This window comes from Panulirus ornatus, chromosome 46, assembly GCF_036320965.1.
Source record: "Panulirus ornatus isolate Po-2019 chromosome 46, ASM3632096v1, whole genome shotgun sequence".
Lineage (NCBI taxonomy): Eukaryota > Metazoa > Arthropoda > Malacostraca > Decapoda > Palinuridae > Panulirus > Panulirus ornatus.
The window spans coordinates 37,798,688-37,822,775 of NC_092269.1; the positions used below are offsets into that span (position 1 = coordinate 37,798,688).

The 24,088-nt window shown below is 39.0% G+C and overlaps 1 protein-coding gene across 13 annotated transcripts in view; it reads right to left on the reverse strand.

Annotated features, from left to right (window-relative positions):
- Nucleotides 1–1,566: 1,566 nt before the first annotated feature.
- Nucleotides 1,567–24,088, reverse strand: part of LOC139763247 (uncharacterized) — a 288,461-nt gene continuing 265,939 nt past the window's right edge. For all 13 annotated transcript variants that reach the window (XM_071689155.1, XM_071689154.1, XM_071689160.1 and 10 more), the window contains 3 exons: nucleotides 16,413–16,562; nucleotides 11,208–11,350; nucleotides 1,567–8,615 (listed from right to left, as the gene is read on the reverse strand). In XM_071689155.1, coding sequence (XP_071545256.1) covers nucleotides 6,243–8,615; nucleotides 11,208–11,350; nucleotides 16,413–16,562 — 2,666 coding nt within the window. In that variant the 3' untranslated portion in view covers nucleotides 1,567–6,242. The remainder of the gene's footprint in view (nucleotides 8,616–11,207; nucleotides 11,351–16,412; nucleotides 16,563–24,088) is intronic.

Consider the following 24,088-nt stretch of genomic DNA (forward strand, 5'->3'; position numbering starts at 1 on the left):
TGAACATGCAGGAGGGTGAAAGGAGGGCAAGGAATAGAGTGAATTGGATCGATGTGGTATACCGGGGTTGACGTGCTGTCAGTGGATTGAATCAGGGCATGTAATCCATGGAAAGCTGTGTAGGTATGTATATTTGCGTGTGTGGACGTATGTATATACATGTGTATGGGGGTGGGTTGGGCCATTTCTTTCGTCTGTTTCCTTGCGCTACCTCGCAAACGCGGGAGACAGTGGCAAAAAAGAAAAAAAAAAGATAAATATATATATATATATTTTTTTTTTTCATACTTTGTCATAAATACATTTAAAATGGAAAAAGGTCAAAGTGCATTTTGAAAAAGTAAATATATTTCAAATGAAAGGGAGAAGTCAACGTGCATTTTTATAAACTAAATTCAGCTATAGATATTCTTTGAAGGAGTGATAATTCAGTGACTCTGAATACTGATGCAGTTATATTATCTTTTAGTGTAAGTTTTGACTATACACTGCATTACAAATGATCACTGCAGGTGGCGACTTGTGGTTGCATAGGATGTACAAAATCATGCGTTTACAATCTGATTTTCTAGAAGCTCTTCCCTATTGTATTATAATTTTTTGTGCTACTCTAAAAATTATTGCTTTTATATAGTATGGCTAGGTTTTTCTGTACAGATTTCAATAATAGGTATGCTATTTTTAGTGCAAGAAAAGTTGTAGGAAGAAGGGGCAATACTGAAAAATATTCACATGAGAGGAATATGAAGTCTTGAAGATATTCAATACACTGAGTACCTTAGTGTTAAAGAGTGACTGAGGTACAATATTAGAAACTCACTGTTACAGTATGATTACCTGAGAATTACTTGTTACTACATGAATACGATTGAAATAATTTCAAAACCAAATGAAATGTACCTTCATCATTGAGCATTTTCCATCGTTATGCAAATTTTGACGTAAAAATAGTAAACTGTGCAGCCTTGACTGCATATCTTAACGTACTGCATTTGATTTAAATTTATTTCCTCTATTTATTATGTCTATGCTAATCTACAATGTACTGAAGCCCACCTGATGGTCTATCACATACTGCAGACCACCTAATGGTCTGCCACATACTGCAACCCACCTGAATGTCTGCCACATACTGCAGACCTCATGGTAGGCTGCCACATACTGCTCTCCACCTAATGGTCTCTTATGTATTAAAAACAGCACTTCTTGATCTGTATGCAAAGTTCAGTAGCATCATGTCTTGCATCTTCTAAAGGTTCTTTTCCTGCCACCTTTATAGGAATCCAAACCAGTAAGTTTTGTTTCATTTCCAAACAAACAGCATTACATACACTAAGCACCATGCATGAAAGTAAAAAAAGGAAATATAGAATTTATTAACAAGACTTATTTCCCTCTCTTATATTTTCATAATGAAACACATATAGTTGAACACATCCTCAAAATCTTTGTGGACTAAAAACATTTTTTTTCATAACTTGAACAAGTACTGCAAAATACAAAAGAATACTCATATATATGAATGTACAAGAAAAATATTTATGTAAGGGAAATAAGAAGATGTAATTAGGAACACAATTCACACTATTTATTTTGTTTGAGAAATCACAACACATGTATATTATTTTATTATCCTCAGTATATTTCTAGTCATTACACAATAACTGTACAGACTCGTTCAAATAAAAACACAGGTATCAGTTGCGAGAGGGGGGGAGTGGGGGATGGCAGCCCAGGGGGGATGGGGCGCCGGCCCAGAGCGATGAATGATGGGTGAGGAGTGACCTGTGTGGGTGAGAAGCAGCCTACTCCACACAAGAGGTGGGCCTGCAGGTCGCATCCACACCACCGATCACACACCAGCTGCACCCCCATGCCCACAGTCATAACAATGCTCTTTATTGACACACTTGGTATTTAAAACAATACCAAAAGAGTAGAAGCATCCCAGGACATGAGGTTGCCATCCTGCTGACAGGCTGGCAGGCGGCAGATATGGCAACCTACTTGTGACAGTGTGGGTCATATATGGGCATGGGAATGCGGGCGTGGGCAAGATGCCTAACCTGGTCACTTGCCCATGCCACTCAGGCTGCAACAATGGATTCATTAAAGCTCAACAGCGAGAAGCAGAGAGACCTTCCGTGCCCATAACGGAAAAAGTGCAGTAACGGCAATAAATATTTTAAAAATATATGAAACATCTGGTATAAATTACAAAACTTATTTATGTATTCTACCCACATGGATACCTGCCTACCTTCAGAGCAACACACGCCTATCCTCATTTTTCTCATCATACAGAAACTGAAAACTGCACCGACGTCAAACACAGGCTGGTAAAAAACTCTCAGTAAGTCCTGGGTAGCTGGGAGCACCACCTAGGGGGAAGCCTAAACCTACTGTAAAAAAAAAAAAAAAAAAAAAAAAAAAAAAAAAAAAAAAGATAGCACAGTTTGAAGAAGCTGGCCACGAGCCTATGGTCATGGGAAGCTGTCTGGAGAGGGGATTGGGGTATTGTAGGGATGGGGCATGAGATTCACACCTCTGTATAAGAAGGCTGCATCAGAAGGTGAAGGAGAAAAGCTATATACACACAAAATGCTCTCAAAATATAAGCTATAAATATGGAGAGGAACGTGAGGTAAACTAGTCATGGATGGAATACGGTGCCACACACGTCACCAGTGACAGCGCTTGCACCCTCGACCCTAGCCGAGGGTGAAAACATAGCTACACTATCTAAAAGTGTATTAACAAAAAATAAAAGTGAGAATAAATAATGCTCATTAATAATAACACAAGAACATTTCTAATATAGAAAAGACTGGAACAAGACACGTTAGGTACTGGGACAGGTTGGGTGAGACTGCCAGCTGAGAGGAGAGGGAGGTGAACTACCCATGAGTACTGATGATGATGTTAAATATTGCCAACACCATCATCACCACTACTGACACTAGCTCACCAACACCATCGCCACTACTACCACCACCACAGGCACCACAGGAAAGACTGAAAGGGGGAAGGTAGGGGGCCTGGAGCCACGGGGGACAACACATTAACAATGAGATCATGCGGCACACCGGACCCTTCCCACGGTATCCTGGTACACACCCTACACTACACCACCACACCCATGGCACACCTATAGTACACTCATAATATACACAATCACACATGCGCACCAGTGGCACCCTGTGCACACAATAACCACCATTCATAAGTGACACCTGTGGTGGTGGACAAGTTGCAGATATGGTACCTGGTAGCCAAGGGAGAAAGACAGGGAGGGTGGTGATGTTACCAAGGTAGGCACCCTGCACCACCAACCCAACACACCAACCACACCTACAGGGGTTGTCAACACTAAAGTATGCACACTACTACTGATCCTCTCGTCTTATTGCTTAGTAAGTCAAAATAAAAAAAAGGAGCCACAGCTGAAAATGTATTCACGTTCATCATGATCTGAAGTGTGGATGAGCTATTGACTTTTACACATTATTGAGGCGAAAACATTTATGCCAAAACATTATAACTTGCATAGATTACAATCGTTTTGATTTTAATTTCTCCTAAAAACAGTAATCATGTTTGCCATCAAGCAGGTGGTCTGATATGTTTGTCAGGGTCATGGAAACACTGAAGCAGTGTTGGTGGCCAGGCTGCCAATGACCACATTGGTAGAGCTCAGACAAATCTCGTGCCTCCACCCGGTGTTCAGTTGGCAGTCTGGGAAACATCTTAGCGTATTTTTAGCTGCCTGAGCTGCACCAGTAGGTTTTTAGTTTCCAGCCTGAGCTACTACAGAATAATGTCAGCACGGTCTGTGAACTGATACAGATATAACTCCTTAATAAAAACAAATATATCCCCATAACAACATACACATCAACAAAGCAAAATACATAAAAAAGTTACCCCTGGAAAAAGTATCTGCTTTCAAAGGATCCATTTATCCTTTTACTTTACTTATTTACTTAGCAAAACTATCCATTACATATAAACCATTTCAGTCTTTACCTATTGTTCCCCCCAAATGACAAGTTACAGATTTACAACTGGTTAATCAACCAATGAAACATCTAACAATATATATTCTTGTAGATAACAAAGATCATACATACAACCAACATTAATACAACCATTCCAACCCTCTAAAAAGCCCCACAACAACCCATCCATGCATGAACCAATGTACATGCAATCCCTCCCCACACTCAATCCTGACATTCAAAGTACAACCATTCATTTCCCTGCTGAAACTGTCATTGTACCAAATGAGACTATGAACTGTGGCAGAGAAAACTATGACAGAGCCATAAGAAACTATACTGTACAACCTGCCCTGTACCTGACTATAGTGTACACCCCCCAATGACCTTAACACAGACCACTACTCAGCTTCTAGACTGTGCTGACACATTTCTTTTTTAACAGAATTTGACTTAAATTATTATTTTATATATATATATAAACCAATCATTTGACAGTTTACCAAAATATTTAAAATCACATTAACTGTTTGTACCACTATCAATTTATGTCAGTGAAGCATAGCCTTAACTGGAGTTAACCATGGTAGATAAAATTAACCAATTGTCTCCTGCAATTGATGCTTCTAACACAGCTTGACACCACAACCCTGACTGTCTACTGCTTGTGGGCAGACACCAGGTTTCAAACAGTTGGATACAAGAGTTACGTATCAATCAATAACTGGATACAGACGCCAGATGCAAAGCCATGGCATTGATAATTATGTCAAGAATTATTCATCAATATTAAATTAATTCAACACAGTCAATATTATATCTGAGCAATCAGAAGTTCTTGAAACTAGCATAATGAGATTCTTAAGAGTCATATTCAAGAGATGCAATCATAAAAGTTTACACACCATACAAATGCTACCAACATACATCCTCATGAATTACACATTCCCTACAGCCTCACTTAGTATATGGCAACATGTAACATGTCTATATATCCAGGAAGTGCAAGAAAACTTGCATCAAAACATGAGAAAAGTAATGTATAGTTGACAAGTTAAGATTATGTATTGCAAATGGACACGAGTTGACTATTATAAGAGCATCTCCTCAATATATCTCATAACATGTGTCTACTGTGAAGTAGATAGTACCCTTGAGAAGTTCATGGCTTAACAAACTGTATCAAATAGTCTGACAATTTTGTTATGGGGGTTTTCACTACAAATCATTAAAATGCAAATATGGGTGGTAGATATAAACAAGTGTGTTAATATCATTTCAAAAACATCTGTCAACACTGTGCGCATGAATGATTGATGACTATATTGCACCAAAAGAGTATTGTGCTGTCCATATAAAAGGGTCTGGCTTCTTAATACTACTTTACATTATCTGTTGGAAGGAACTGTCTCAACACATACTTGTTCACAAGCCTCTTGGACTGGGTACCAAAACCACTTTTTTCATCACCTTGTGGAAACCAATTGGGACTCCTTTATCACTTCCACACACACATCACATCACAGGTTTCTGTCTCTGACATATACAGTCTGTGAAGATAGATACACATGGGGTAAGCTCAGTTCACTTATGGCAGGACCTTCCAGTTTTATGGTTCACTGTTACGTAGGACTTTTTAGCCCCCTTAATCACTGTTGTGGAGGACTTAGTCCCCTGAATCACTGATAGAAAGGACTTGTTTTATGTCCCCTGGTTTACTGCTACAGTGGGACTATGCTCCACATGGTTGGTCAACAGGACCATCCAGTGAGGTGGTTCCTAGCGTTTGTGAGTTGTGGTGATTCTGCCCTATGGCAGATGGGTCAGTTGGCCTGTTACACGGCTCATGAGATCACTGGCCATTATTGGTGCACAACGCAGGAATGGTGATGCAACACTTGACGCTGTTCACTGAGGGGAGGAGTGTTGCTCTAGTGCATCACAATGCTTAGCAATTATTATTACCCTGTCATATATGGCAAACACTCCCTTCTCCACACACAGAGAACAGTTTACATACAATTAATCACTCAAGTGCCACAACCTCCTTCACTTTATCACTTGACAGTGAGGAGACGGAAGTGGAGCTTACCAGGTGCTCTAGGGTAACAAATATATAAAAAAGCTAAAACAAGGAACTGACACTGAGACAATACAGTGAGCATGGGAAACAGTGAGACCTATTTCCTTTACATGGCTAGTACACTACACCAGAGTACTTCCTATCATTACTATCCTTGCACCTTAAAATCCCCCAAAGCCCATGCCCATGCTGGTTTGCTTGATGCGCTCCAGCACAGCATTCTGAGAGTAGCCTTGAGTATAGGGGGAGTTGGCATAGGGGGACGGGTAAGGGAAGCGTGGGGAGGGAACATGAAACCCAGGAGCAGTTGGGGGGTAAGGAAAAGTGGAGTGCCCTGGGGGAGGATACCCAGGGGCAGCATCACTATACTGTGAATATGGGTATGGTAGTTGTGACCCCGTCATGCCCATGGAGGAGTGGAGAGCACCCATAGGACCCATGGATGACCCACCCATACTTGAGCTCATGGGTGTGGGTGAGCTCATCAGACTGGGAGACCCCATAAAAGATGAGCCCATGGAAGGGGTTGGAGCCAACATGGAAGGGCTCATGATATCTGGATAAGAGGAGTGAGGTGGCCCAGGGGCAGATGGAGGGGCGGGGGAGTAGGACTGGCTGTACATGGAGGGGGAGGGGGCGGGGGCACTGCTCGTCAACGACGACACACTAAATGAGCTAGTTGACGCTTGTGGTGACCCCAAGTCATAAGCACTACTATACGACATAGTGGTACTAATGCTGCTATTTGCCAGTGAGCTCACACTGAAATTTGTACTGAGGTTTGTACTGTTGGAGCTGTAGTGAGGGGAATATGGGTGTGAAGACTGTGGGGAGCCATAGTGGGAAGTGGGGTATGCTGAGGCTCCTGAGCTGCCTCCCCCTGGGTAGCTCTGGTACGATGAGGTGGGCGGAACATGACCAGGACTAAAGGGGGCTGATCCCGTAGGGGGACCAGGGGTAGTAGGATTGGAACATGGGGCAGAATTTGAGTGAGCAGAATGTTGGCTGCTTGTCTCATGTTCATTGAGGCTAGGTATTTGGTCCACTAATGATTCTAGACCAGACAAACTTTTAGATGCTACATCCCCCTTATTCACAATTGTTGGTGACTGTCCTGGGTGTACAGTAGATGGTTTCACTATTGATGGAGAATGTGAAGCATTTGAAGGGTAAGATGGATAATTCTGGTATGAGCTGCCATCTACTGGGGTTGTGGGATTTGAGAACTGACCAGGCATAGTAGGAGTGACCTGGGGCTGGTCCCTTGTAGCTAGTGGTACAGATGCCTTGCCATCCTCTTGATGACTTGGGGTAAGGGCTGCTGAACTCTGTGTGTCTGAAGCACCAATAGACATGTCTCCTTCAGGCATACTGCTAGGAGGCTCAAAATCTGGTTGTGTCATGAGTGGTGATGCAGGAGGAGAAGATAAACCTAAATGGTGTTCTTCATCCACCTTTAAGTCACCTGGTGTCTCTGTTTGTTGGCTATAAGCTGCCGTTCTCTGTTGATGCTGAGGGTTAACTGCTGGGCCAGGGGAGTATCCTGGTGACTGACCAAACTGTTGTGGAGTTGGTCCTCTCGGAACCATTGCCGCATTGTGTGCAGGGGTCTGATTGTGTGTGGGGGTCTGGTTGAGTACAGGGGTCTGACTGCCAGTGTTGTGATTGGGTGTAAGGCTACCACCTCCATGAACAGGGGTGTGGCCTCCATACTGTGGGGAGAATGTCTGAGCACCTGGGTTTGGGCTAAACCCTGTTGGGGACATCATTCCATTCATATGTGCCATTCCTACAGGTGGTGGTGGCTGCTGCTGACCTAATTGTTGTTGACTTAACTGAGGATGCTGACTTAGATGCTGTGGGTGGTGAAGATGCTGCTGGTGCTGCTGTGCTAGCATTTCTTTAAGAGCTTTAGGTTTTCTCCCTGGTCGCTTAGGTGGAGGTATGGTACCATCTTCCAATACTTTCTTTGGTCTCCCTCTTTTTTTCTTCATTGGTTGTTCACCATTAAACATTAATGGGTCGATGTTTTGTGGCCGAGGCCGAGGACGGGGTGGGGCATTGGGATCATCAGGAGTTTTCTTCGGTCTTCCACGCTTCTTCCTGATAGGTATGGTGGGACAGTCCATACAGTCCAGCTGTTCTCTGGTCATCCCATTTAGGTTAAAGAGGGTTTGAGGCATTTCTTTGCCAATGTCATCTTCCTCCATATCCCCATCAAGTTTTGTGGGGATATCACTTTCTTCTTTAATAACTAACCTATCTTCATCATGCATTGGGGAGCCCAGAGAATCTGTTGTCCGACATATTTCCCCAGGCTGGCCCTCACACCCAAGTTCTACCTTCTCACTAGGGTCCATTTTCAAATGCTTTACTTTTGCATTAATAAAAGTAATTTCTTCTTCATTTAATTCATCGAGAGTACCTTTCAGGAAGTCACGGAATTTTCGAAGAGCTGCATAAAATGGCACCTTATCAAGCGCTCTTGGAAGCTGCGCACATCGTGCTGACGATGATGGCATTACCCACACATGCTGAAAAAATAATTAACGAATTAGCCAAGATTCACTGTGATCATCATATTACATTCATAGAAGTCTATGCTGAGATACAAGTGAGTAAAAACATAAATAAACTTCATATATAATGAATATGGTGAAATACGCAAAATGTTTTTCAAGCATACAGATACTGTCCATCTTCAGAATCTTAACTGATAAAAGAACTAATCAATAATATGTCCAAAACATTTTAAGAATTCCTTAATGTATGTAGAGTTATATCACATGGAAATAACAGCCAATTGCTTGCACTATGAATGTATGAAAATAAATAGGGTTGCTTCGGCAATTAAGTATCATAAGGAATGAAGGGCAGAAGAAAGAGAATGACAAAAGAATTGGAAAACATGAGAATATAAAGGAATGGGAAGTGACATTCATGAAAGACAGTCTGGGTTATAAGAATGAGTGGTGCAGCACTCAGCAGTCTGTACTGTGGATAATAGAAAAGATCTATTATCCAAATAATGTTGGTGATTTGGTGTATGTATCTACCTGAAAAAATAAATTTCTAAAAAAATAAGGAAAAAAACATAAACTCTAAGCCTGATCAATAGGGTGTAGTGACTATGGCCTCAGCAGCACAGCAGTAGTGAAGACTTGGGTTTAGTGGACATGTCATCTGATCTGTCCCTTAAGATTCATGTTGAAGGCATGTAGCAATGAAAATGCAGTGAAAATAAGGGTGTGGTGAAGATGAAGGTATAGTGATGACGGCCTTCAAAATGACCCCAAAAATAATCCAAGATACATTAAGTCCAGCCACAGGCTTGCCAAAGAAGCGCATATGAAAAAAAGGGACAGTAACTTGCAGATATGTCCACACTTCATTTGAAAGATATTGCTCTTTGGTTTATCTTCAAACCAATTTTTGCTCTTTAGATTTTTTTCTCCTTTTTTTTCTTCTTTCCTGTCTCTTAAAAAAAAAATTTCATAATATGTAAGTCTGTTTGCCTGCCTTAACAATTTTCCTCTACCTATCTGTTCCATTTAAAGGAAATAGCTTTCATGTCTATCCTTGGATCTTGGTTTTTCACTTTTTTATCTCTTCTTCCCATAACTGAATGTGGACCTCTTCAATCTAGATATCACCATCAATATGTATCTTTCTATCTTGCTTCATTCCCTAATAATAACTATTCAAACCAAAGTTCAGGCCATACAATGTATGAATCTTCTCACTTCGTTAGTTTTCACTGTCATCATCTCATTTTTTCTTGAATTACATCCTTTTCACTTAGCTAAGTCATCTTTACAACTCCACCTCCACCATGCCTTTCCTTTCAGTACTTCTGCCCTTAAAGTTATGTATGCTCCCCTGAACCAATATTCAGATTCTCAGCACAGAGAGGGAGTTTAATGATTATGTTAGTATGGGTACATATGACTGTGATGATTCTGTGTATATTTCATGGGCAGGGATGGCTATATGAGACCAAGAAATTTCAGTCTGAACTGAACTATTAGGTCTGCTATAAATCTAGGTCCCTCCTTCTAACCAATGAAAATAAAACTATGTATCACTGAACTGTACAAGATATTATAAAATGAAAGGCATGGGAAATCAGTAAGTCAAAATCAAGGAGTAATCATATCTGCAATGGCTGCTAATCTAGTACACTGATTGGGATAGATGACTTAAGGGTTTAACAAATATTCCCTTAAAGAGTTGTCTCATTTGCTTCTGATATTTATGATATCCAGAAGAATAAAAGGAAACAGTAAAAACAGATTTACTTTATTTGTCATCATGTTGATCAACACAGGATAAATCTTATCGTAATACCAACTCCCTAAAATACTACATAGCAGTCCCAAGGTTTCACTGTATCATACTTACTCTGCTTATGGAAAGTGACAGATGATTTGAATATATTGAAAGAGGGCAATTACATAGTTGGGTATTAGTTTTCAAAAGAAGAGACTGTACTAGAAATAAAAAAATGGATTATGAATAAAAAAGTATGTGTTTTGCATCCCATCTCAAAAGATCGTTTCATAACACAAGAAATAAAAAACATTATTTTTGATGGTAGCTCACACTGATAACAACATATAGAGTAAAAAACCTGGCAATGATTTCTAAAGATTAAAGCAGAATACAAGCACATGACATAAGAACAATGAGAACAATAACTGGAACAGCAGGCATGATAAGAGTTGTTGTGTACCATTTCAGTGCAAACAAATATAGAAGCAGCACACCTGATGTGGTCAGGGCACTAAGACATAATAGATGAAGGAAGATTTCCAAAAAGAAGGGGCTACTTTGTAGACTTGAAATCAGAGGTCCCAGAACTATATGAAGGAAAGAGCCTCAAGCAGACAGTGGTGTATTTGCCAATATGCTAGCTGGACTGGAGGAGGAGGCTGGGTACAGTGACAGGCTGAAGGCCTACCAGTGAGATGTAAAAAGTAACTAGGCACAATGACAGGCTGAAGGCCTACCAATGAGCTGCAGTAAAAGAGACAAAATTATAATTATATTCTTACGCTTGGTTCTCTACAGAGTACCTTAAAAGTCTGGCATGAACATTTATCAATCATGTGGATATATCAACTTACCGTGCGCGTCCCTTCAATCTTTTCCGGTTGTCTTCCAAACGAGAATTCTTTTTTCCCAGAAAATATTTCATATATGCCTTTACCATTGAAGACAGCAATTCGAGGCTGAAATTGTTGTAGTTTTGATAGCAGGATTTGTCCACCTGTAACAAAAGAAGAATGGAGTGATAAAGAAAATAAGCTTTCAACTTGAAAATATTTTCTTCCTTTGCAGATATTATATGTTAGCTATCTCAGTGATACATAAAATGAATTAAGAGGGTGAGAATGACCAACAGCACACTCACAGTGATAAGAAAACAATCAAATAATCACCAAACCAATATTTCAGATTCACAATTGTGACTCAGAGCACTGTCCCACCTTGATGGCTTGCCACATCATAATATCAACCTCACCAATCAAAGCCTTCAAAACCAAAGAGGTAGAGGGGAGAAACAGCTGATATGATGACAAAAATAAAGGTCTCTGTGAGGTAAGGGAGTCTCTATGGGTTAAAAGCCAATTTTCTACACAATAAATCTTGTCAATGACCTCGCTGCTGCATTAAACATGAAGATGAGTCTATAGAAGCATGGTCCTGACATCATTCATAGTCCCAAATGAAGCTTTAACATTCCTTGTGTGCGTAACTTCCTACTTGTACTGTGTGGGGAGGGAGTTTTACACTTGTAGGGCCCCATCTCTTCACCATTCTCTTCTTCTTAAATCTGTCAACATTGTCTGCATCAATCATTTCCTCATTCATTCTATTCCATTCATCTACCACTTTTATGTTACAAAAGTACTTCTTTACAGCTTTTTAAACCAGTTTCTTGCTTAACTTCATGTGATGTCCTCTGGTTGCTCTATCCCTACATCCCTCAAAGAACTGCTCACTGTCCAAGTAGAAGATCTGTTTCAATAGCTCCAAGGCTGTGATCAGGTCATCCCTTACTCTTCTCTATTCCAAGGTGAGTCAAAGTTAAAGCCTCTAACCATTCCTTTTAACTCAGCTCTCTTAATTCTGGCACTATCTTTGTTGCTCTCCACTGCACCTTCTCTGTTGGCTCTTTTTGCTTCTTTAGGTGCAATGACCATACTTGAGAGGCATATGTTATTTTGGGCCAAAAGTAGGATATGAAAAGCTTCCTAAACATTTCCTTATCCATCTACTTGAAAGCCATTCTATTATTTGTCAGCAAATAGTTTGTCTCCTAAGCTATTCTTCTCAGCTGAAACTATGGTGACAATGTCAATTCCCAAGACCTTCTTGCATACAGAATCCTGCAGTTCATTTCCTGCAAGAAAATAATCATATTGAGGCCTTTCATTCTGTACCATCCTTGTTACTTTACAAATGCTCAGACTGGATTTGTAATAACCTATTTTACTGTTTAGGAGGAAGTTCTACACTCATGTGAGTGAATAATCACCTATTTGTAATTATGTACTTTTAATGTATGAGAAGGGAGTTTTACACTTGTGGGGACCCATCTCTTGATCATTCTCTACAATCATACAACTTCTTAAACTTATGTCTGCTGTCTGCATTAACCATGTCTTCAGCCATTTTGTTCCATTCATCTACCACTCTTAAACTCTCATACAACTTCTTAAACTTATGTCTGCTGTCTGCATTAACCATGTCTTCAGCCATTTTGTTCCATTCATCTACCACTCTTACACTCTATCTTTATATGCTTTTTAAAGATTCTTACTTCACATAATGTTATGCCCTGTGGTTGCTCTATACCTACATCTTTCAAAGAACTGTTCACTGTCCACCTGGTCAATTTCATTTAAAAACTCAGAGGTTATCTGGCTGCCCCTCAACCTTCTCTCTTCCAAGGTGAATAAATTTAAAGCCTACAGTGTGTGAGTGTGTGTAACTAATTTTATCAATTAAATTGCACTGTACGGGGAGAGTTTGACTCACATGAGGCCCCATCTCTTGAACACTCTCAACTATCATACAACCTCATAAATTCATGTATGCTGTCAGATTTATCCATGTCCACAGTCAATCTGTTTCATTCATCCACCACTCTTATATAAGAAACATATTTTCTAACATCCTTATTCATAAGTTTCTTTCATAACCTCATGTTACGTACTTTGGTTATAGAAGAAACATATTTTCTAACATCCTTATTCACAAGTTTCTTGCATAACCTCATGTTATGTACTTTGGTTACTCGATCCCAATCTCTTTCAAAAACTTAAAGGTTGTGATCAGGTGACCCATCACTCTTCTCTCTTCCAAGCTGGGTAAATTCAAAGCCTACAGCCTTTCCATGTAATTCAGCTCTCTTAATTCTGGTACCATCTTTGTTGCCCTCTTCTGAACCTTCTCTATGAGTTCCTTTTGCTTCTTTGGGTGCAGTGACCAAACCAGAGAAGCATATTCTGTTTTTGGCTCTAAAAGAATATGAATAGCTTGCTAAATGTTTCCTTATTCATATACTTGAAAGATATTCTGATATTTGCCAGAAGACAATGTGTCTCATTAGCTATTCTCCTAATATGGGATTCAGGTTACAGGTTAGGTATGAAGTCTACTAATCCTTTTCACACATAGAATCCTGAAGCTTATTTCCTGCCGGGTAATAATCACTTTAAGGCCATCATTAGCTCAGTACTATCTTCATTTCTTTTAATTTGTTTAGGATGAATTTCATCAACTATGTTTCAGACCAACTTTGGAGTCTGTTTAGGTTCCGTTGTAAGCAGACGTGTGTGTGTAACCTACTTATGCAGCACAAGAAGAGAGTTCTACCATCAGGGCTCAGTCTTTAATTTTCATTACAATTAAGTGGCTTTCCAAACATTCATATAATACTTTCAGTTACAGTTTCATTATCAAGATTAATCTGGACACCTACCACCCTTATATCAAAGCAATACATTTCATGGCATTTCTAATGATCCCTAACTTCTTGTTAGGATCCCTGGTTTCTTTTTTCCTGTATCTCATGATGAACTGTTCACTTTTAATGTCATCCAACTGATTCAGATACTGAAGGTAGTAATCAAATCATTATTATATCTTCTCTCATCCATGCCGAACAATTCCATAGTTCTCAGCCTCTTATTGTAACTTGGCTTTCTTAATTCAGATAACAGCTTTCTGCTCTTCTCTGGACACTCTCAATCAAATTTGTGTGCTTCTTTACATATGATGATCACACTTAAGAAACATAATCCAGCTTCTGTCTAATTTCATGGTGTTTATAATAAATGTATGCAGTGTACTTACCCTTACAATGGTGTGACAAGGTGTTGAGTTGACTAGTGAGCCCCTTGTAGGTGAATAGCAAGATGGGCTTAGGAATGGAAAAGGGTGATCAAACAAGTGTTTTGAAGAGGGGGGGGGGGAGACATGAAATTTAGGCCACTGGAGAAAACTTCCATCCCTTATCATATAAAAAACTTTGAAAATTAGAAATGGCATGAGAAATCCAGCCCCAAAAGAGACTCAAAATAAAAAACGAGTATACTGCAAATTTAACAGCATAGTAAAAGGAAATCTCAACCAATCATTATGAGAAAATGAGCTTCATGCCTCTAAAATGATCATCAGCATGTTATTCAGTTTATCCACTATAGCCAGGGAGTAGACACCCAAGCAATCATTTTTCTGTTCAATGCAGCTCAGGAATATATGGTTAAAATTTTTGAATCAGTCACCTCTGCCTTGAGGCAAAAATATATAGTCAGTAATGCTTGTAAAGCCATCCTAGACAGTGCATCTTCTGTTTTCCACACACTGATCACTCTATAACTCTCATGTTATACAGTAGTTTGTGAAGCTGCGGCACTCTTACAAGTTAACAGATATTTGTGATGAAAACCCATAGTAATCTTGTTTATTTGTGAAAAAACTAGTTCTATAATATGCCAAACATCTCGTTACACATACCTGAAAGAACTTCCAGAGTTACTTCTCAAACCTGGCAGCAGAGTGGCATAAGTCAAAAGGCCATGAACGACATGTTCACAATGTTTCATCAAAGTTGTTTAACATTTCGCTTAGTAAATCAAGTTCTAGTTAATCACAATAACAAACTTATGGAGATGTTTTCTTACACTATTTGAGAATAATCTGCACAGAGAGTTTGCAGTGGATTTTAAGATTACCACAAAGAAAAGGTTACAGATATCCAAAGAGCAATATAAGAAGACACCTCAAGTGCCAGTACTGTAAGATGACACAGGATCAAATATTCCATTATCAATAATCAAATACTGATGGCACACAACAACCTGCTGCTCTGTCTACAATGAAGACATGACTGTAAGACTTAATAGCAGAGGATGTATTCAAGCCAATTCCCAATGCAATATGACAATCTCTTATTAAATGAATCACCTTAGCAACTGTACTGGATACAAAATCTACCAAAAGTCTTCATATAGTTCAAATAACTAACAAATGACTGATTAGCTGACACCAGTATGAAAGGTAGAGGAAAACCTGCTGAGTGAATGATTGTTTTCTTGATTATCAGGTAGCAGTCATTTTCTTACCATTTTCAATATGCTGTTGACCAGCTGAAACCTGTCTGCTAGCTCTGGGTACCAGTAAAAGAAAACAAAATAAAGAATAGAACACTTGCAGCATTTATGAAAAGAACAACAGGATCAATAAAACAAAGTTAATACTACATAAAATCTCAATATGTCTAATGTCAAAACATTTGCTAACAGTTTCTTACTTCATCATAGCATGAATTACATAAATGTCATGTCAATTAAGTAAAATTACCATTATGTTAATCAGTAACAATCCAATAATGAAAATCCAACAAAATATGTACAGCGACAACCAAGATATGCTGCAGAACTTAAAAGAAATTTCTAATTGAAGTAAATTTTTCTACATATTCAAGACAGCTTTGTGGTGTTCTGGTTAGCATTGGTGATTTCTTATCCATTAGCTCGGGTTTGATCCCCAGAGTGGGCTCACAGCATGCAGCCCACCTTGCTCTTTATCCTTCCTTCAGTTGGAATAAGATGGGGTACTAACTTCAGCTTGAGTAAAACACAGCAGATATGATAGGCCGAGCCAGATGACACCTTGTAACTCAACTTGAGCTTCTTCATGGGTGTTCACGTCCAGGTATGTGGCCCTTACTGACAAGTCTCATAAGCCTTCTCGAGGCTTGTTAATTTCATTTGATTAAATAAACTATTCAAGTAAACCTATCTTACTAGATACCTTACCTTCTTTGATTTCTTTACGTGTCAAATCCGCTGATCCCCGAGTAGTTCGAGCCACGATGTTGGTGAATCCAATACCATGTTCTAACAAGCGAAAGTCATCTTCAGAAGTGAGCGGTTCAGGGATTAGTCCAGAAAGGTACAAACATTTCCCTGCAACAATAAAACCATACAATATTTATGTAAAATACTGTGAATAAGTTTGTTGCATCTGCTAAAGCAGCTGACAAATATATAATATACATCATCTGATGACTTTCAATGCATCTCATGCATGCAGTGATAGCATTGTGAAATTGTGGAAAAAAAAAAAAAAGATGTGATATGTAATAAGACTGTATTGATATACTAATCTTCTCCACTGCATGATGAAATGGTAGAGTGACAGCAGCAATGACTTAAACTATATCATCAATTTTAGAGGAAAAAAGTGAGATGCTGGGAGAGGAAGTTTAACCATAAACAGAGGTCATCTTGAGTAGATGACAAAATAATGCATTGTGACAACTGCCTTTTTAAATGAATTATCCAAATATAAAGGCTAATTTGTGATACACCTACTTTAAATCAGAGTCTAGAAAATAAGATAATTCTAATAGATACTCTATAACCAAGGGAAGTCAAATGTTACAAGTGCAGTATGAGAAATAATTTAAAGAATGAAAACTATGTCCACTGAAACTAAGTATGAGTAAATGTTTCGTTGATATTCTCTAAAATTATTGGTATAAAGCTTCTCACTAAAGTCAGAAGTCTCAATCTAATAATAATACATCTAAGCCTAGTACTATGAAAGACAACGAAATCATCAAAGATACTGTGCATCAAAACAGATAAGTGATGTGGTTTGTAGTACAGAAGTATTTAGCATAATGACTAAATCAAGTGACAATGGTTAATGTTCCACAATGGATCACACAGTTCACTATATTCATAAAGTGTTTCATTTCCTTCACATACTGATGGATTATTCTAGGATTCGGTAACTCATTTCTAAATCTGATTAGTTAGTGATTCTTTATCTTTCTGTCTGTGTGAGGCTAAAATAGACCTATCCTCTGAGGGTGTGTTATGGTTTGTACAGATTATCAGGAATTTTGACTGCTGACGCTGCTCATGCCACTTGCATCAAGAATATGTTGGACTGTCAATTCTAAGGGTGTTTACAGACTCACTGTCCAAAGATGCATACTGCATCCTATGTATTTTCCCAATTTCCTTGCTGTAACTTATGTTTGAACCTTCCCCTACATACACACATTCTCTCTGTGTAGGATCTTTCCTTTCTGAATATCACTTTGTTTCTTGTACATTCATTGATTTCTTTTTTATAACTACCTGCTTCTCCTACCAGAAATAGCATCAGAAAAACATTTTGTTGCAGTGAGAAAATTTTAAGTATTCAAAAGTTCTGATTTCCCTTTCCTGCCTTTGCCTCCACTGTGGAAAAAAGATGTGAATATCAAAGTTCTACCACACTACAATAAAAAGCTTGACATTTGCATTCCATTTTTCTTTCAAGGGATGTACTTGTTCCATACTTGAAATTGCATTCAAGATGTGATTCCCCACACTCAATGCATGAATCAACATTTTACAATGACTGATGAGTCTTTCTACCAACCATTTAGAGATTCATATATCAATATTGTTATTAAACTAAGGGGTTTCAGTTTTAATAAAGCACTCCTAAAGCATTTTCTGATCTTAATACTTAGGTACAAATGACCTTTTTTTTGTGAGAGTCTGCCTCACCACCTGTTCTTTTGATTTTATCAAATTAAAGATTTTCATTGATAAGGTCTACAGTTCACTGTAAATGAGGCTCTTTGCATGAGTTAAAGTGAAAACTGTTAAAGTGAAAATTGTTAATACGACATGTATAACTGGTACTTCATTTATCACTTTTAAGCTGCTGAATACTGTACTAATGGAAAGGAAGGATTTTATTCAATTACAGCATAAATTGAAAGGAAGTCTAACGTGTAGCCAGCATCCCTTTTATCTCATTTGGGTATGTGCTACTGTTGTTCCTTTTGAGTTAAATCATAAACCTCATTATTCACTATCTTCATTACAGTTGCTTAATTTCCTTCACATATTGTGACTGTTTCTTTCATTGGACAACCTTGCTTCTAACTCCGCCTGGTAAGCCCTTGTACTTCTTTATCAATCTACCTGCTTCTGACTACACCAGAAAATATCCTCCATGAAAGTTTCATGGCTCATGCCCTATGATTACATTTTGACTGCTGATGCTACTCAGTATGAAATAATCCCGTTATCATCAAATCCACTGGTTCCTTAATTTGGTATGCTCTTGCATACTGGCAGTTGTCTGAAAAGACATCTTTATACGTTCTACTTGACATACATGGTCCTAATGTGGTTATGCATCAACAAATATGAGAATCACTTAGCAAGAGGCAAACTTCAGGAATCTACACATGAAAGGTATTTGTGGGATAAACAGTACACAGCTTATTACTGGATAACAGTATCATTTGCACTGTTGATGAGGTATATTGTATACTGATCATTATCACAGTTATCTTCTCATACAGGGTCAAGGAAACAGAAAAATATTCAAAGCATCTATCAGACCAAAATAAACATATGCATCATTGGCATGGTCAACCCACACAGGGCTCAGTCATCTGTTTTTGTTGCTACCTCACTCATGCAGGAAATGGTGAGCATATATATATATATATATATATATATATATATATATATATATATATATATATATATATATATATGCTTGTGGCATGAGAAGAGTGGGAGGTGGGTTGATTAGAAAGGGTAGTGAGTGGTGGGATGAAGAAGTAAGATTATTAGTGAAAGAGAAGAGAGAGGCATTTGGACGATTTTTGCAGGGAAAAAATGCAATTGAGTGGGAGATGTATAAAAGAAAGAGACAGGAGGTCAAGAGAAAGGTGCAAGAGGTGAAAAAGAGGGCAAATGAGAGTTGGGGTGAGAGAGTATCATTAAATTTTAGGGAGAATAAAAAGATGTTCTGGAAGGAGGTAAATAAAAAGCGTAAAACAAGGGAGCAAATGGGAACTTCAGTGAAGGGCGCAAATGGGGAGGTGATAACAAGTAGTGGTGATGTGAGAAGGAGATGGAGTGAGTATTTTGAAGGTTTGTTGAATGTGTTTGATGATAGAGTGGCAGATATAGGGTGTTTTGGTCGAGGTGTTGTGCAAAGTGAGAGGGTTAGGGAAAATGATTTGGTAAGCAGAGAAGAGGTAGTAAAAGCTTTGCGGAAGATGAAAGCCGGCAAGGCAGCAGGTTTGGATGGTATTGCAGTGGAATTTATTAAAAAAGGGGGTGACTGTATTATTGACTGGTTGGTAAGGTTATTTAATGTGTCTATGACTCATGGTGAGGTGCCTGAGGATTGGCGGAATGCGTGCATAGTGCCATTGTACAAAGGCAAAGGGGATAAGAGTGAGTGCTCAAATTTCAGAGGTATAAGTTTGTTGAGTATTCCTGGTAAATTATATGGGAGGGTACTGATTGAGAGGGTGAAGGCATGTACAGAGCATCAGACTGGGGAAGAGCAGTGTGGTTTCAGAAGTGGTAGAGGATGTGTGGATCAGGTGTTTGCTTTGAAGAATGTATATGAGAAATACTTAGAAAAGCAAATGGATTTGTATGTAGCATTTATGGATCTGGAGAAGGCATATGATAGAGTTGATAGAGAAGCTCTGTGGAAGGTATTAAGAATATATGGTGTGGGAGGCAAGTTGTTAGAAGCAGTGAAAAGTTTTTATCGAGGATGTGAGGCATGTGTACGTGTAGGAAGAGAGGAAAGTGATTGGTTCTCAGTTAATGTAGGTTTGCGGCAGGGGTGTGTGATGTCTCCATGGTTGTTTAATTTGTTTACGGATGGGGTTGTTAGGGAGGTGAATGCAAGAGTTTTGGAAAGAGGGGCAAGTATGAAGTCTGTTGTGGATGAATAAGCTTGGGAAGTGAGTCAGTTGTTGTTCGCTGATGATACAGCGCTGGTGGCTGATTCATGTGAGAAACTGCAGAAGCTAGTGACTGAGTTTGGTAAAGTGTGTGAAAGAAGAAAGTTAAGAGTAAATGTGAATAAGAGCAAGGTTATTAGGTACAGTAGGGTTGAGGGTCAAGTCAATTGGCAGGTAAGTTTGAATGGAGAAAAACTGGAGGAAGTAAAGTGTTTTAGATATCTGGGAGTGGATCTGGCAGCGGATGGAACCATGGAAGCGGAAGTGAATCATAGGGTGGGGGAGGGGGCGAAAATCCTGGGAGCCTTGAAGAATGTGTGGAAGTCGAGAACATTATCTCGGAGAGCAAAAATGGGTATGATTGAAGGAATAGTGGTTCCAACAGTGTTGTATGGTTGCGAGGCGTGGGCTATGGATAGAGTTGTGCACAGGAGGGTGGATGTGCTGGAAATGAGATGTTTGAGGACAATGTGTGGTGTGAGGTGGTTTGATCGAGTAAGTAATGTAAGGGTAAGAGAGATGTGTGGAAATAAAAAGAGCGTGGTTGAGAGAGCAGAAGAGGGTGTTTTGAAATGGTTTGGGCACTTGGAGAGAATGAGTGAGGAAAGATTGACCAAGAGGATATATGTGTCAGAGGTGGAGGGAACGAGAAGAGGGAGACCAAATTGGAGGTGGAAAGATAGAGTGAAAAAGATTTTGTGTGATCGGGGCCTGAACATGCAGGAGGGTGAAAGGAGGGAAAGAAATAGAGTGAATTGGATCGATGTGGTATACCGGGGTTGACGTGCTGTCAGTGGATTGAATCAGGGCATGTGAAGCGTCTGGGGTAAACCATGGAAAGTTGTGTGGGGCCTGGATGTGGAAAGGGAGCTGTGGTTTCGGGCATTATTGCATGACAGCTAGAGACTGAGTGTGAACGAATGGGGCCTTTGTTGTCTTTTCCTAGTGCTACCTCGCACACATGAGGGGGGAGGGGGATGGTATTCCATGTGTGGCGAGGTGGCGATGGGAATGAATAAAGGCAGACAGTGTGAATTATGTGCATGGGTATATATGTATGTGTCTGTGTGTGTATATATATGTGTACATTGAGATGTATAGGTATGTATATCTGCGTGTGTGGACGTGTATGTATATACATTGTGTATGGGGGTGGATTGGGCCATTTTTTTCGTCTGTTTCCTTGCGCTACCTTGCAAACGCGGGAGACAGCGACAAAGCAAAATATATATATATATATATCCTTGGACATCAAGATGGTATTTGACACTGTCCTATGAAGAAGCATGAAAAACAAGCTGAATTTTCAGGCATGCTCAGGGGGAACTCTTCAGTGGATTGAAAGGTACTTTAATGAATATGTATAGATGATGCAAGCCAGAGAATCCTTTTCTGCTTGCCAGTGAACTTGGTCTTTAAACCAATGCTTTATTTTGCATGCTGTAGGTAAATAATGTGCCAGAAGGAGTGGAGTCATACTTGAATATGTCTGCAGTTGATGTTTGATAAAGTCAAGAAAAAGTTAGTAATGATGATGATTTTATCAAGTAACAAAAGGAACAAGTTAAGCTGCAGAGTTGGCCTTATATGTGGCTTATAAAGCTCAACCTAAGCAAATGCAAGGTAATCAGGATACGACATGATGAAAGAAAGCCTTGATGTGAACACAGCCAAGTGGGCAAGAAGCTATATGAATGCATGAAAAGAACTTAGGCGTCAACATTGTATCTCAACTTATCATAAGATTGTAAGATATCAGAAGCATTGTTAAAGAGGCATACTGTCTGGTAATCAAGAAAAGAATCTCATTGAAGATCATGGATAAGATATTCATAAGCTATTCACAAATACAGTATCAAAACTATATCATGCTTTTCAAGTTTGTAATCTCACTTACAGAAAAGACCTAACAGACACAGATAGTCAAAGGAGGAAAACAATGATGGTATCTGAAATGGACAGGTGAGTTACAGGAAGAGGTTAGAGGCTAAAAAGCTGCTCACCATGTAAAAAACAAAAATATGAGGAGCCTTGATCACATCCTTCAAGTCTTGCAACTAATGAGAATATGTGACGGAAATCAGGGCTTTAAAAGATATACAGGAAGAACAACCTTGCAATAAAAAGCAAGGAGCTCGTTAAAAACGTGTAAAAAAGTACTTTTCTTGTATCAGAGTTGTAGATTAACTGAATATGGTAAATGATGAAACCATGAATAAAAGCATTTCATTGAGGTGTAAAAGTCCAATAACTAAGAAAGTTAAAGAGGGGTTCCACAAGTGCAGAATTCTCATTTGCATATATGATTTATCTTTGTATGGAATATTGTTCTTATATCTGAGGCAGTTTAAACTCTCCAAACTTACTCAACAAAGATGAACCAAAAGCAACTCACATTATTAACTCTCACTATCTGACCTCAGCACCTGGTAAATTTTCTTACATTAAACTTTAGTTTTTCTTCCCCTCTTCTACATATATCATTCAGTTTTCCTTCCAAGTGCTGGCTGCTTGCTTATCTCCATCATTGCTAGGTTTCCTAATACTCAACAAACCACTGAATCGCATGACTGCTGTATCACCACTTGACAATGGGGCATTGTAAAGGTAATTCCAACCCAACACAGAAATGCTTATAACTTTACTTTCTCATGTCCCCATACAACTTAAACCTTCTATTTTTTCAGGTCATTTCTCCACTTCCTTAAATAATTTTAACTACTTTTATCCTGTTTTCATTCGAGAACTGATTTTAATGAAGACTTCTGTCCAAGACTAGAGTCTTTGACATTCAGGAAAATTATCTTAGTAAGACCAAAATCCAAACCCACTACAAGGCTCATTCTAATGTCCAGTAGACAATTGTTTTGGATGAAAGGAGGCATGGATACACCCTGGCAGTAGGAAAGCTAGTATCTGTATCTTCACGTATACAGAATGTTTTCAAATAATTATGGTTGTGCCCTTCAAGTCCTATCAAGCATGAAAAACCAGCTTTGGATGAAGGGACTGGTCTTTGCACTCTGACGTGTTGGAAGGGCACATAGACCAGTCCCTTACAATCCCACTGCAGGGTAATGGTGAACCTTGCTTTTCTCTGGCTAGTACCTTTCAAGATCTCAGTTGGCATTCAGACTACAAGTAGACTTCTGCTGGGAGATGGGGAGAGGAACATGGTTTACTGCTCACTGATGAAAACTTTAAAGCAACAATGCTCACAATATGTTTATGGGACTGGGTTTCTTATCTCAGTCTAGCTGTTCCGAGTGGACAGAATGGCTCACGTGTTCTACAAGTTTCTCTGTCACAAGGCAGAAACAATTTCTTTCCAAATACTGATTTCCTTTTAGGATGTTGTGACCCATATGACAGAATCCAATGCATTTTCATATTTTTCATAAAAAAGCAGGGTAGCTCAAGAGTAATTTCCTCTATAATCCAGTCTTTGCACTGTTCTGCATTTTTCTTCATACTACCAACCCTTACACACATCAACAAAGCAGTCCTTTCACCTAAATTACAGTCTTACCAAGTCTGTCTTCTCACTTTTGCATTCATTCTCTTCATTTGTTCACACCATCTATGTACATCATCATTTATTTTCATGACTGCTACCATCAGAACACCATAAATTCTCTCCACATTGCACTAAAAATCAGTCAATGTGCATAGCAAAATAATATTCTTTAAATAACCCATCAC